Source organism: Juglans regia, chromosome 11 (genome assembly GCF_001411555.2).
Source record: "Juglans regia cultivar Chandler chromosome 11, Walnut 2.0, whole genome shotgun sequence".
Taxonomy (NCBI): domain Eukaryota; kingdom Viridiplantae; phylum Streptophyta; class Magnoliopsida; order Fagales; family Juglandaceae; genus Juglans; species Juglans regia.
Genome location: NC_049911.1, coordinates 16,137,517 through 16,152,221, shown reverse-complemented (window position 1 = coordinate 16,152,221; position 14,705 = coordinate 16,137,517). Strand labels below are relative to the sequence as shown.

The following is a 14,705-nucleotide window of genomic DNA, read 5'->3' as shown; positions in this document are numbered from 1 at the left end:
GGTTTATGGATACTTATGTTAATGTTATATTATTTCTAGTTGTTATTTGAGACATGAAGAAGAGTTGATTTTATTTGGGTTGTTGGATTGAATATTGGATAGATGAGTTTATTTGATTTATTTAATTGAAGTATATACGTTCGATTTGAGGTTTGGGAAAATGGATAAATTCTTGAATTTGGAAGTACTCTAGCCTTGTTAGAGTTGATTATCAGGTTTTATGAGTTAACTCTCCGGACCCTCGGGATCGGGGTGTTACATCATGAATGCTCAAAGGTCCTAAAAAGCCTCACTAAGATCACTATTGGGCTTGCCTCTCTAATCCTTAGCTTAACGACACTAAGTACTAAAATTAAGGCTAACCTCATTATCAACCTTAATATAAGCAATTAACTCATAATTATAAATCTAATCTAGAGTACTTAAGGGGTAATTAAGTGGGATGTTACACACACACACTTTAACCACACACTCATTTTATTTTCACAGGGTGTTTCCCCTCCATCGAGCAGTGCCCCCCTCATGTTTGTGAATTTTTTTCAAGCCCACCACTGGTAAGGCCACGTTACTCTCTTTTCTCTTTTGTTCATCACTTAGTAAAAAAGGGGATTTTTTTTATTTAAATTTTAGTTATTTTAATTATTTATCTCACAGTGTGGTGATTTGAGTTGATGTGTGATGAATGGAGTTGATGTGTGGCTGCTCAGGGTGGTTTATTGATTATGGGTGCAATGTGTGTTTGAGCTGGTTGTGTTGGATTTGTTATGAGTGGTGTAGATGCTTGAGATTGAAGTATTGGATGATTAAAAATGTATGGTAGCTGTGCTGAAATTTTATATTGAAGGTTGGAGTTGACGTGTTGTTTGTGTTATGTTTTAGACGTAGGAGTTGCCATTGTTGGTTTAGTGTTGGTTATGAGGATGTATTAGTGTTGGGCTATTTCTAAATGTTTTTGCTTGTAGGCTTGCATTAGTCCATTTTTTGAATGGTGGAATTTTGTTAATTAAGTTGACGATTGGATATGAGTTATTAACATGATAGTGAATAATTTTCTATTTAGGTTGTGACATTGATAGAGCTCGAGTCTAAAGCTTAGGTAACTCTCTACAAGAATCAGTAAGCAGAGTTCCTATACTAGTCTTTAAATAAAAAGAAAATGAAATAAGGTTGATTTTAAAAATATGCATGTTTGTTTTGAAAAGAAATGTGAAACGGCCTCAGTTATTTGTTTTGCATTTACTCATGACATTTGTATAAGAATGAAGTACTTTTTGACATGACTGGTGTAGACATGAGTTGATTTTTAGCATTCTATTTCTGAACAGTGAAAAAAGTGAATATGAGATCCAAAAAGTTTTGCCTTGATTAAATGAAGAAGTCTTGTTTATGTTATTCTTGAATATGTGAAATGATCTAAAACTATTAAGTACTCTATTTTAATATGATGTGGCATATGAAAAGCCTTTGCATGAATTTCTAATTCTATATCTGAATATGATCTAGTTCTAATGATGTTCTGTTATGTTTTTGTTATGGCCCAGCTACGGGTATAATGATGGTTTATAACACTACCATGGGATAAAACATGATATACAACCTTGCCACGGGTATAATGGTGGTTTATAATCCTACCATGAGGGTGAAACATAGTATACTCCCCAGCCACGGGTTGAATGGTGGTTTATAACCCTACCATGCCGAAAGATTTTTGAATAAGAAAGTTTTCTGAAAGTTTTGCTCTAATGTTTTGTAACAAGTTTTGGCTTATGCATTCTGAAAGTAAATATGTTGTTTCTGCATTTTGAAAGTAAATGTGTTGTTCTACATACTGAATTTTGTAATTGCTCATGTTTATATGCTAGTATATATCATTTGCCTACTAAGTTGTTGATAACTCTCATATTTATCTTCACAATATTTTCAGATGGTTTTGATGGTTCAGTTGAGGATCAGTAATAGTGTTTGTGGGCAAGATTAGCTATGGATAGTAGTTAGGTACCTCGGGGTACTAGTGTCATTGGTGGATTATTTATTTAGTAGATTGATTTCAGTAGGTTTAGATGGATTGTGGAGATTTATGTAAATTTTATTTCATTCTATTATAATATTTGAGACATGTAGAGAAGTTGTTCTATTATTTGGATTACTATATTGAGAATCTGATATATGAGTATGTGTGGTTAATTAAATTAGAAGTATTTATGTTTGATTTGGAGCTGTTGGAAGTATATATATTTGGATTTTGGAAATATATTAGTATTATTGGAATTGATTATAAGCTAACAGGAGTTAACTGTGACGCCCCCAAATTCTGCTTGGGATCAGACGGACATTTGAAGCGTCGAGACATGCAACACAAGGTTACCTGCCCCCGTTCATGACATATAAGATGCAATATTCCTAACATGCATCTAGCATTATGCAATATTCGCAGCGGCTAATTTTTTTTTCTTTAGCAATACTATGCACCAAACTGAAATATCCCAAATACGTAAAACATACTTCATACATAATGACGTACTAAACAACTGAGATCACTACACTAGTCCAAAATGGTTGTGATCAAAAGAGTGTTGGAGATTGAATACCACAAATACAAGTAGTAATGAGGTAACTACTGTACTACCATCTACGTCACACCATTGTTTAGTCGATCATTTCCAGTTGGTCGATTCTCGATTCTCCTTCAGATCGTGCAACAAAATCTACCATTTGGGGGGAATGGTAGTTGGGACTACCACAGTGAGATTTGATTACAAATCTCAGCAAGTTAACAATAAACTTCCACACAGGTTAATGATGCATGCATGGTAGTAAAAGTATGAATGCATAATCAAATCATAAGTAATCATAGCATAACTTGACATACAACATAACATAACTAGCATAACTTAAACTGAAACTGAAGCTTAGCGTGAACGTGACTTGAAACATAACATGGACTTCAAACATAACATGAACGTGAACTTGAAACATAACATGGACTTGAAACATAGCATTAACGTGAACATGCATAATTTGAACATGAACTTGAAACATAACATGACATAAATGTGAATTTGGAACATAACGTAAACGTGAACATAACATAATATGAACTTGAAACAAATTATTGTCTCATGGGATTACCATGATTGCGTGAACGTAAACTTGAACATAACATAACGTGAAACATGACTTGAACTTGGAATCATATTCAATAGACTTAATCATTAAAGTGATCATATGGGTGCTACACAGGTCCCCTTGAGTCGTGTGTCCCTGCCGATTACCGCATCACATCACAGGTTTCTATACCAGCTGTGAGTGCATTAATACGTACTCTACAGTTGTTGTGGCCCCATGTATTCTACGTGTCACAATTGCTGTGTCTCACGTAGTGTATGCTCCACAGTTGTTGTGGCTCCATACTTCATGCTCCACAGTTGTTGTGGCCCCATGACTTATTTATTTGTGCCACACTTGCTGTGGACACACGTAACATAATATGTAGCACCATCGGCGTTAGTGCCTGGCGCGCTCCGGTGACCAGCTAATTAGGCCCCATTCGCAACCTGTTGATTGTACTTCGTCAACCCAGGGAATTTCACACCTATTTAGATACTCCAGCGTGAACAAAGGAGTTCCACTGGGATATTACCCCATCCTAGCGCTTAGAGTCGTGATTGATATGAATAACTTAACTGTTATACATGACATTTCGTAACGTGACGTAACATGAACGTGACATAAAAGACAGAAGTCCTAACGTAGCATAATGTGACATGAACTAAGACTACAGACATGACATACTTCGAGACATAAATGTAACAGAGAACATTTCATAACATGGCATACATGTAACATGCAACATTTCGTAACATGGCATACTATATAACAGACAACATTTCTTAACATGGTGTAACATGTGACAGTGAATATTACGTGACATGAAATACATGTAACAGATGGCATACTTAACATGTAACGACCCGACCCTATATTTTTTTTCTTAGGTATAAAATTTGAATAATTTTATTAAGGCTCCATCAATATTATTATTATTATTATTATTTTTCCGTCCAAGCCCTTGAATCCTCTTCATAATACAACTCCTCTTGTCGGATTTTTTTCTTCTTCTTTGAATTTCAAACAAGCCACCCACATGCACATGCACATGCACGTCTCCTCCTTTAATTTTTTTATCTAGGGTTTTCTTTTAGGTTATCAAACATATATACATGTACACGTTTCACTCACCAAAGAATGCAAGCCGCAATGCCCTCCACCGTGAGTCTTCCCATCAGTATCAATACAATGCATGCACGGCTTCATCCGTTTCCTCCGTATTCACGTTTCTCATCCTAGAGTTTTTCTTTTTGACTCTCTACTGGCTAGGTTATAAATAGTTAAGCTCTCCTCTGCATGAAAGGCATAGCCACTGCCGCCAAGCTATTTTCCTCTCTGAAAATTTTCCATGGAAACCAAACCCACACCTTCTTCCCCACGTCGCACTATGATCCCCTCCACGCCAACCCAAACTGCCAGCCGCACTCCTTAAGCCCTCGCACACTGCCCCTACTCCATGCACGGCCTCCAAGCCACGTCCAGGAAATAAGAAATCGAGGGCCACCTGCGAGACGGAAACCGGGTGTTAGCACTACCCCAACCCCACAAAAGAGCATAAAACTTTGCCTCTGTCCATAACCACGACGCAGCTCCTCCCTCTGACCACCTCGTTGCCCAACTAGCAGAATCACTTCTCAACTTGCCTCGGAAAAAGCCAACAACCAGCCTCCTCTGTTTTTTGGCCCTCAAAACAGAGTATTTTCGGAGCCACTGTAGAGCCAAGCCTCCACCTTGGCAACCCGTCTCTCCTCGTCGGAAGTGTCCACACCTTTCGGCTGCAGCTGGGTTACTCTACGCCCCATACCACCACACGTAAGTCAGTCCATCTCCCTCACGCCGTAATTCTCACTCTCTGTTCTCCCTCTATCACTCACGGCATGTAGTTCATCCCGTAAACTCTCTCTCTCACTTTTCGTCTCCTCTCTCTCTCTCAGAGCTTTGCCGCCGCACTCGCCACCCTCTCCTTAGCCCCCGCTTCGTCGCGTGCTTCCTCTCTTGGTAAGGATATCGCACAGCTTATTTTTCCCTCAAGAAATACTTGTCTTCAAGTTGGAATGAGTTTTGTTTCTGTCGGCTTCAATTACTGAAGGGTAGTTTCTTTTATTTTTAAATTACATATTTGTCCCTTAGTTTTAAACCAAATAGCAACATATTGAACTTATATTTTATTTTGAGCTTTAATTTTATTTTTGCGTGGGCTCTTAATTACTGGCTTTAGGTCCTTTTGTTCCAAAGATTATGGTTTAGAATAATTCAGTGTTAGGAAGATTTTAGGTTTAGAAAATATAGGATATTTTTTAATAGTTTAGATTTTCAATAAATCTCTTGTTTAATTAGAAATTTATGCAAAATACGTGTTTATTTTTATAGGCGACCGATTACGTGCCGGAAATAGTGGATTAGCATTGTAAGGTAAGTAGCATAATCATATCCTTACGTGTATGTACAGTGAGCTGTTTGTCTTTTTATAAAAGATATTATGCATGTATGCCCTTTCTTGGAAGCCCATTTTTACGTACCCAAAACATGATAAACTTATGAAAAAGTCATGATTTTATGTGAAAGATTATTCATGAAATTATTTATTAAATGCATGATTTTATGTGAAAGATTATTTGTGGAAGATTATTCATGAAATTATTTATGAAATGCATGATTTTATGTGAAAGATTATTCATAAAATTATTTATAAAATGCATGATTTTATGTGAAAGATTATTCATAAAATTATTTAGGAAATGCATGATTTTATGAGAGAGTTTTTTTTTTTGTAAAATATTTATGAAAAATCATGATTTTATGCGATAAAACATGTATCACGACGTTTATGAAAGAATGCGATTTCGTTTGAAATTTATGATACGATATGACAAGTATGAAGTATGTATGTGATTTCTTTTGAAATCTATGATATGATATGTATGTGATTTCTTTTGAAATCTATGAAATGACAAGTATGCAAGTATGATTTGATAAAATATGTAACGGCCTATGTTATGATATGAAAACGGTACCTATGTTATGGGCATATTGCATTGCCAGGTCGTGCATGCTGGTAGTGCACCCAGTATTGTCTTCCTTATGTATGGATTCCACAACCCGCGGCCACGGGCGTAATCGGAATCTATTTAGATTCGCTAACCCTAACTCACGGGGTTCAACAGTGGGTAACGGCCTATGACAAGTGAAAGATAAGTTAATGTTCATGCTCATATTATTTATGAATGTATTTATGAATATGCACGCTTTTCAAGAAACCTTATGTTTATTATGTTTACTGTATGATGTGTTGCTTATTGAATATTCGACTCATTTTAGTTTGTTTTTATATTTTTAAACCCCCCAGGTGATGACATTTATGAAGATGAGACTGAAGGACAGGACTTGACTCCAGGAGGCGAGGCAGAGGCCTAGACAGATTATGCTATGACTATCTCTATGGTTTAAAGTTTAAATAAATTATTTTGATAAGCACATGAGACATTCCGTATTTTAAATAAGTGATTCCGCAGACTTTATTTTGGATTTTCAGTATTTATTGAAATTTGTTATTTTATGGAATTCTTTCGCATCTGGCGCGTTGTTAAAAAGGAAAAACTTTTATATTTAAGTTTAGTAGTAGCACACTGGCTCCTCGAAAATTCTAAAATGTCTTTTCGGGAACGGGGTGTTACATAACATGACATACTTGCAATGTATAGCAATACGTGACATAATATCTTGTTTAACAGATGAATAATTCATGACAGAATAAATTCTATGTAACAGATAAATATGTAATGGCTTGGCATGACACATATGATAACATGCATACATACAATTTAGTTCCCTTACTTATCACACATACACATTAAATTGATAGTAAGTTAAAAGCTAACTTATCTCGATCTTCGCGCTTCGAGACAAACTCAAGTGCGATCACGAGAAATTGAAAATTGTGATTTCTAAAAATTAGAACTTAATCACTAACAATTAGGAATATGGAAAAATATCAACTTAGAGTAAAGTTACCATTTTACCCTCTTTATGTGGGAAATGACAATTTTACCCCTAAGTTAAGGATTTTGCATCCTAACTCCAAAAATACCAAAATTTACATACCTTATGTAAATTTTGTCCTAAGCTCAAATATCAATTCAGAAAAATTTAAAACTAAATACAACCATCAAAACTCTATATGGCCGAAACTTACAAGGCTAATTCTTTTGCTTTTTGTTGTAATTCTTTCAAATCTCAAAACTCATGATTAAACCAAAATTTTTCTTCTACTATACTCATAACATATTCCTAAGAATAATCATGTTTTGAATCATGAACAAAAGTCATCAAAATCACTAAAACCATACTTGAACTTTTTGGTTTCTCTTCTAAGTTCAAAACAGATTTTTGTTTCTAACTTGTTTTGATCAACCTCTTGATCCATGACTTATAAAGAAGTGATTTTCAAACCAAAACATCACATGGTTCAAAAAGGTGTCCTAAAACAGATCCAAGCTTCAAACTCAAGATCACATGGGTAAACATCAACCAAAACATAAATTTAGCCAAGAACATCATCACTTTGGCCTAACCGAATATCTCCTTGCATAAAATTTCATATCTTCGAAACTAACATCAAATATCTTCAAAATAACATTCTAACATGTATATAAGAGGCTTAGGATCTTCCAATAAAAATATCAAAGCCACTGGAATAAGATTAAACCATAAAAGATTTAAACTTTCTCAAAACAGAAACTGTTTTGCCGCTTCCAGTTTCTAAGTTTCTAGACCTAAGAAACTATTTCACCAAAACTTTTAATCATGCAACAAATCCTCAACCAATAATCATATACACATGTTAACAGTACTCCATAAAAATTTCGGACCAAGATCTATTCATTAGCTTGGTCAAAAACTCCAAAATATAACACACTCTCCAGTTTATCGCCCAGAATGACCTTTCTGGGGTCTAAACAACTTTTGACCGATCAAATGATCTCAAAATGGAACACATAAGGTATACACGTAAACTAGACTCCAAAATAAAGAACTTTAATCAAGTAATCTTTGCGAGAAAAGACTTAAAAAATCTTCGAAACAGGCGTTCAAAAGAGGTAAGAAAAACTGTCCGAGAGTGTCTTTTGTGTTTTATGAAGGAAAAGAGTAAAGGAGAGCTGCTTTTCGTGGGAAGTGGACTGGAGAGCTTCGTACACAATCTATGTAAAGTGATAGGACTGAAGGAATGGTTGAGTGTTGGCCTTTTCTTCTCATAAAAATCAGACCAAGATCTTTTCTCTAGGTGGAGTGTGAGAGTGAAAGAGTGAGGTGGCCCTTTAGCTTTGTCTTTCAAGAACCTTCTAGGCCCTTCTTGTAAATATCTGGCCAGCCAAGTGGGGGTACAAAACTTAGCCATGAAGCAATCCTATGGTGACCAAATTTGTGGGCCTTAATGGGCCTAAACCGAATGGGCCTAAATTTTGGGGTTTAAAGAGGGTTTGGGTTGCTATCAAGCCCAAATCCAATATCACTTGGTCCAATTAATTTTTCAAGGTTAACAAGGTTGGATAATGATGTTCTAACACAAATTTGAAGGATTAATAGCGTGTGGAAGTGATTTAATCAAGTGATTAAACACAATGCTAGAAATCAGATTAGAAAATGTTTAGAGGCCAACTTTAGGGTTTTGGGGAAACCGTTTAGGGTTTCGATTTCAACAAAATTGGATTCCCACCATTTAGGGTTTCACTAGGATTGAAAACCTCTTGGTCTGGCACAATTTGGTTGAGCAGATGAAACAAGGTTTTGCTTAAGTGGCATGATCTCACACCTTGATTCCTTCAAATCCATCAAACGCTCCTCATGGCACCAAGTGTCTAATATTATTCACTAAGTGTGGCTAAGATCTTGCCAAGTGTCCAAATAAAATTTATCTAATCTAATTTGGACATTCCACACTGATTTTGAAACACTGCAATTGGTGCGCTTACCGAGATTACTATTCACTCTGAAAAAGTGAATCATAAACTTAATACTAAAAATTCCTAAATATTCATATTAACCTACAGTGAAAATCTTTTACTGAAATTCAACCTCGAATTGCCCCTAAAAATAATTTCACAATTTCCAACAGACGTTTCGTCTGGAATTATGAAAATAGGCTATTGCGCCATAAAATCTCAAATAATCCACTGAGTCTAATGGCGTAGACCATAATGTATTCTGACACTTCTAACCACCTCAAATAAATAAAACTCATATTTCTAGCACCATAGTGAGTGATAACACTGACTATGTTGACAGACTAAAACCTATGCAATTGGTCGATTCATAAAAACTTATTAGGCTTTTACGAGATTCCTAAAGTCAATAGAAATTCCACCAATGAATTTCTAGTGGGCTGTTACATTAACTCTCTAGACCTTCGGAGTCGAGGCATTACAATCTCAGCATTCCCCAACCACGTTCTCCTCTTCTTTTTGTTGACAATCAAAGTACTATTTACATGGTAGCAAATCCCCTTTTTCATGCCCACGACAAGCATATTGAAGTTGATTTCCACTTCATTCGAGAAAAAGTCCAACAAGATTTTCTCGACACAAAACACGTTCCCTCTAAGCTGCAAACGATTTTTACAAAACCTTTGGACCGGCCAGCTTACGAGTTCAACCAAAGCAAATTAAGCCTCGTCTCACAACTTCATTTGAGGGGGATATTAGGAAACCCATTAATCACGCCATTCTCCTCAAATAAGGATACAACCAATCCCACAAATCTGGCCCAAGATGTAGGAGATATGAAGCCACAAAATGAATCTTGAGTTTATTATTCTGCAAAAATCTTCCTTCATTTTTTACTTATTAACTTAATTCTATTTTTGATATACTTATAACAGAATTCTGTTTATATAAAAAATTCTATCACCTCCCATACAAAAATCTTATTGTTTTGTATCTTTCTTTGGTGCCAACATTTCTTTTTGTCTGCAAATTTGACAGGTCTCCACTTTATCACGAGCAGCGTCACGAGCTGCGGTGTCGGTGACAGTAGAATTGTGGGTCCCACTAGAGGAGACGGGACGTGTGATTGGCTTGAGAGATGCCATGTACTATGGAGGAGAACGAGTGTTGCTTACCCTTGTTCCCGTGTCCAGTTTTGTTCCCATAGAAAGAGTACGCTTGTGTTGAAGGATTCATGTAGTTGAGTCCACTTCTCGTATCCTTGCAGCAGCAGCACAAGCTCGGCGTAGGAGGGCATCGGCAGCTTGAGCAGGGAGGTGGTGAAGGGTTCGTATTTCGGACCCAAGCTGTTGAGGAGGAAAAAAACCTTCATATTGTCACTCACGGGATGTCCGATTGCAGCTAGGTGGTCGCACACAGTCTTAAATCTTTGGAGGTGATCTTGCAGCGACGTCGTGGCTTCCTTCCTCATGTATGTCAATTGTTGAGTAAGCTGGAAATCCATTTCTTGGGATTCTTGGGCATAGGCTTCTTGAAGGGCATGCCAGACTTTGTTGGCGTGAGCTGGTATTGTAAATGATCAAGAGAAATTTCAGGCACTTGAAATTTGTTACAATCCTGTAAATAAGGGTGGTTAGTGTGAGTCTAGGAAACTGATTTGTATAGAAAAGATTTGTTTAGGTTTTATTGTTTTTGTGATGTATATAACCTACGGAGAAACATATGAATAAAATAAATGAAAAGATTTTTTGACATGGTATCACGAGCCAAACACGATCTGGCTTTCTGTATTGCAACCTAACCCTCCTCCCATGGCAGACTCTGATGACCCGAATACTTCCGGCGACACGTCCAACCTCTCTGACTCTATCCTTGAATTGACTACAAGGATGACTGAGGTTTTGAATAACGCTCGGACCCCGGCCATCACCACTGAAACATCCGTTGCTTCGATTGGCATTAAGTTGGATGGCTCTAACTATGCATTGTGGTCCCAGGTTGTCGAGATGTATATCTCTGGCAAGGACAAACTGGGGTACATTAATGGCGACTTTCCTCAATCGTCATCTACTGATCCTTCCTTTTGCAAGTGGCGCACGGATAATACCATTGTTAAAGGTTGGTTAATTACTTCCATGGATCCGTCTTTAATTGGCAATTTTATTCGCTTTCCTACGGCACGAGAGGTTTGGGATTCCATTGCAACTACCTTTTTTGATGGCAGTGATACATCACAGGTGTATGATCTTAAACGCCGTGTGACTAGACTTAAACAAGCTGCGGTATCACTGGAAAAATATTACATGGTATTGCAAGGTCTATGGCGTGAAATTGATTTTTGCCGACCGAATCCTATGGAATGTTCTGTTGATATTCAGCACTATAACCGGATTGTCCGGGAAGATTGTGTTTATATTTTTCTGGATGGTCTTGATGATCGGCTAGACAATATACGTGCTGATGTTTTACAAATAAAACCATTTCCTATGGTTGAACAAGCATATGCGCATGTGAGACGGGAGGCTATTCGACAACAGGTTATGAATATCCATGACACCGATGGGCTCCAGGGGGCTGTCTTGGCTTCGAAGGCTCTCACGCTAAGCACCTCTGCCCATGGTAAAACTGCCAAGAACCGAAATTCCACTGACGGGAAAAAATGCTCTCATTGTGGTAATCAGAAACACACACGTGAAACCTGTTTTAAGTTGCATGGGTACCCTGATTGGTGGCATGATCTTCAAGCCCGTAAATGTCCTGATGGCACAGGCACGAGTGGAAGTTCAGGCACAGCTACTGTTGCTAGTGCAGAGCCGCATCTCTCCCTTATACAATCGCCTGCAATGTCCACAGATTCTCCTCCCAACTTCAACTCAGGTATCTCTGGCCTTGCTCTTTTTACCTCCTATAGAGATGCGGATTGTACTGCATAGCTTCTTGACTCGGGGGCCACGGACCATATGACTTTTGCTGCCTTAGACTTCTCTCAAACGTCTCTTCAACGACGTACCAGCATAGCTAATGCAAATGGTGTCATGTCACCAGTCACTGGAGCTGGCTTTGTGACTTTATCCCCATCCCTCCATTTATCTAATACTTTACTTGTTCCATCTTTATCTCATAAACTGTTATCTGTAAGTCAGGTTACTGCAGACCGTGGATGTGTTGTACTTATTTATCCAAACTTTTATCTTATCCAAGACATTCTCACCAAGGAGATAATTGGATGTGGTACTAAGAGGGGAGGATTATATTATGTGGATGACATGAGTATTGGCCAGGCCAATAACATGAACAATCTGCATACCAATAAAGAGACACTACTATGGTTATGGCATCGACGCTTGGGACACCCATCTTTTCCTTATTTGAAGCATGTTTTACCTAATTTGTTTAAGAATTTATAGACTTCTGATTTGAAATGTGACACTTGTATTTTGGCTAAGAGCCATCGCGCTACTTATCCATTGAGCATGAATAAAAGTGCTACTCCATTTGCGTTAATTCACTCGGATGTATGGGGGCCCTCACCCATTACTAATATGTTTGGTTTTCATTGGTTTGTTATTTTTGTGGATGATTGTACCCGTATGACATGGCTCTACTTGCTGAAACACAAAGATGAAGTTCTTGGTGCTTTTGAAACATTTCATGCTATGGTTGGGACACAGTACGGTGCCACCATGAAGGTTCTCCGCTCTGATAATGATGGTGAATACGTCAATAAGCATCTTCAAACTTATTTTTCCCAACATGGTTTAATTCATGAAACTTCATGCTCACAAACACCCCAATAGAATGGTGTCGCCGAGAGGAAGAATAGACACCTTCTAGAGATTGCCCGTGCTCTACTTCTTGGTGCCAATATGCCCAGACGATTTTGGACAGATGCCGTCTCGACCGCTGTCCATCTTCTCAACCGAATGCCATCCAAGGTTTTATCATTTAAAACACCCCTCCAATCTCTTTCCAATCATGTGTCCCTACCTATGGCGCTAATGCTTCCTCCTCGTATTTTTGGGTGTGTCGCCTACGTCTATCTCCACAAAAACTAGCGCAGTAAACTTGATCCTTGTGCACGTCGGTGTGTGTTTTTGGGCTATGGTATCCATCAAAAAGGGTACCGTTGCTATGATCCTACTACACGAAAACTGTATGTGACTATGGACATTCAGTTCTTGGAGACTGATATGTTTTTTTCATCTTCGGCACCTCCTTCTCCTCTTCAGGGGGAGACACATAATGAAGAGTTCAATTGGTCCAAAAATGAGATGCCGAATGAGTTAGATTGGTTTAGACATGAGGGGCCGTGTGAGCATGAGGAGCAGAATCAGAATGAGAAGCAGCATGATCATGATGGGCCAAGTGATAACTCCGGCGGTGGGAACTGTGAAACCGAGATATTTCCGAGTGCAGAGCATGTTCCGAATGCAGAGCCTGCAACATCTGAAACCGAGCCTATACATGTTCCGAATGCAGAGCGTGCAACGTCTCAAACCGAGCCTATGCATGTTCCGAATGCAGAGCATGCAACGTCTGAAACCGAGTTTATATCTGCTTCCTCTGAAGTGCCAGCCGAATCATCTCCTGAGAATAATCCTGAGGTAAGTACTGTTAGTACACCCTTACATACTGATGATATAGATGTTGCTGTGGGATATGTTTTACCTCCTAGGTACAATCGCGGCAAACCACCTAACAGATATTCTCTAGATATTGAAGAACGAAGGTCGAGGTATCCAATTGCTAATTATGTGTCCACCAAGGAACTATCTGAACCTCTTCAGAAATTTGCACGGGAACTCTCCACATGTCAGATTCCTACCAGTGTTCATGAGGCATTAGCGAATCCGAGATGGACCCGAGCTATAGAGGAAGAAATGGAGGCACTACTGAAAAATGATACATGGACTCTTGTTCCATTACTTGAAGGAAAACAAATTGTGGGATGCAAATGGGTGTTCTCCATTAAATACAAAGCAGATGGATCTATTAAGTGGTACAAAGCAAGACTGGTAGTAAAGGGATATACACAGACATATGGGGTTGATTATTAGGAGACTTTCTCACCGGTAGCCAAGTTGAATACAGTTAGAGTGTTATTATCTCTTGCAGCAAATCTTGATTGGCCTTTGCATCCATTTGATGTGAAAAATGCTTTTCTCAATGGTGACCTCCAAGAAGAGGTGTATATGGATATTCCTCCAGGTTATACAGCATCTATAGATAATGGAGTGGTGTGTAAATTGCAGCGAGCATTGTTCAGACTGAAGCAATCACCACGAGCATGGTTTGGAAGGTTTAGCTTGACAATGAAGAAATATGGCTTTCAACAAAGTAACTCTGATCACACTTTGTTCTTGAAGCGTAAGTTGGGTAAGGTAACTGCTTTGATAGTCTATGTAGACGACATGATTATTATAGGAGATGATGAAGAAGAAATCTCTCTGCTTCAAAAGCAATTAGCAACTGAATTTGAGATGAAAAATCTCGGAGGACTCAAGTATTTCTTGGGAATTGAAGTTGCTAGGTCTAAGCAAGGTATATTTATCTCTCAATGGAAATACACATTAGACTTGCTAATTGAAGTAGGGATGTTGGAGTGTAGGCCTGCAGACACCCCCATCGTTCAGAATCACAAACTTGGAGAATACCCAG

General features: G+C 38.1%; 1 protein-coding gene across 1 annotated transcript; it reads left to right on the top strand.

Moving 5' to 3' along the window:
• The first annotated feature begins 10,858 nt into the window (after positions 1 to 10,858).
• LOC108993601 lies at positions 10,859 to 11,980 on the top strand. Its single transcript, XM_018968586.2, has one exon. The coding sequence runs from the start codon at positions 10,859 to 10,861 to the stop codon at positions 11,978 to 11,980; it is 1,122 nt and encodes a 373-aa protein (XP_018824131.2).
• The last annotated feature ends 2,725 nt before the right edge of the window (positions 11,981 to 14,705 follow it).

What these genes read in the sequence shown, in the direction of transcription:
- LOC108993601 (XM_018968586.2), top strand. Translation starts at nt 10,859, where the DNA reads ATGGCAGACTCTGATGACCCGAATACTTCCGGCGACACGTCCAACCTC.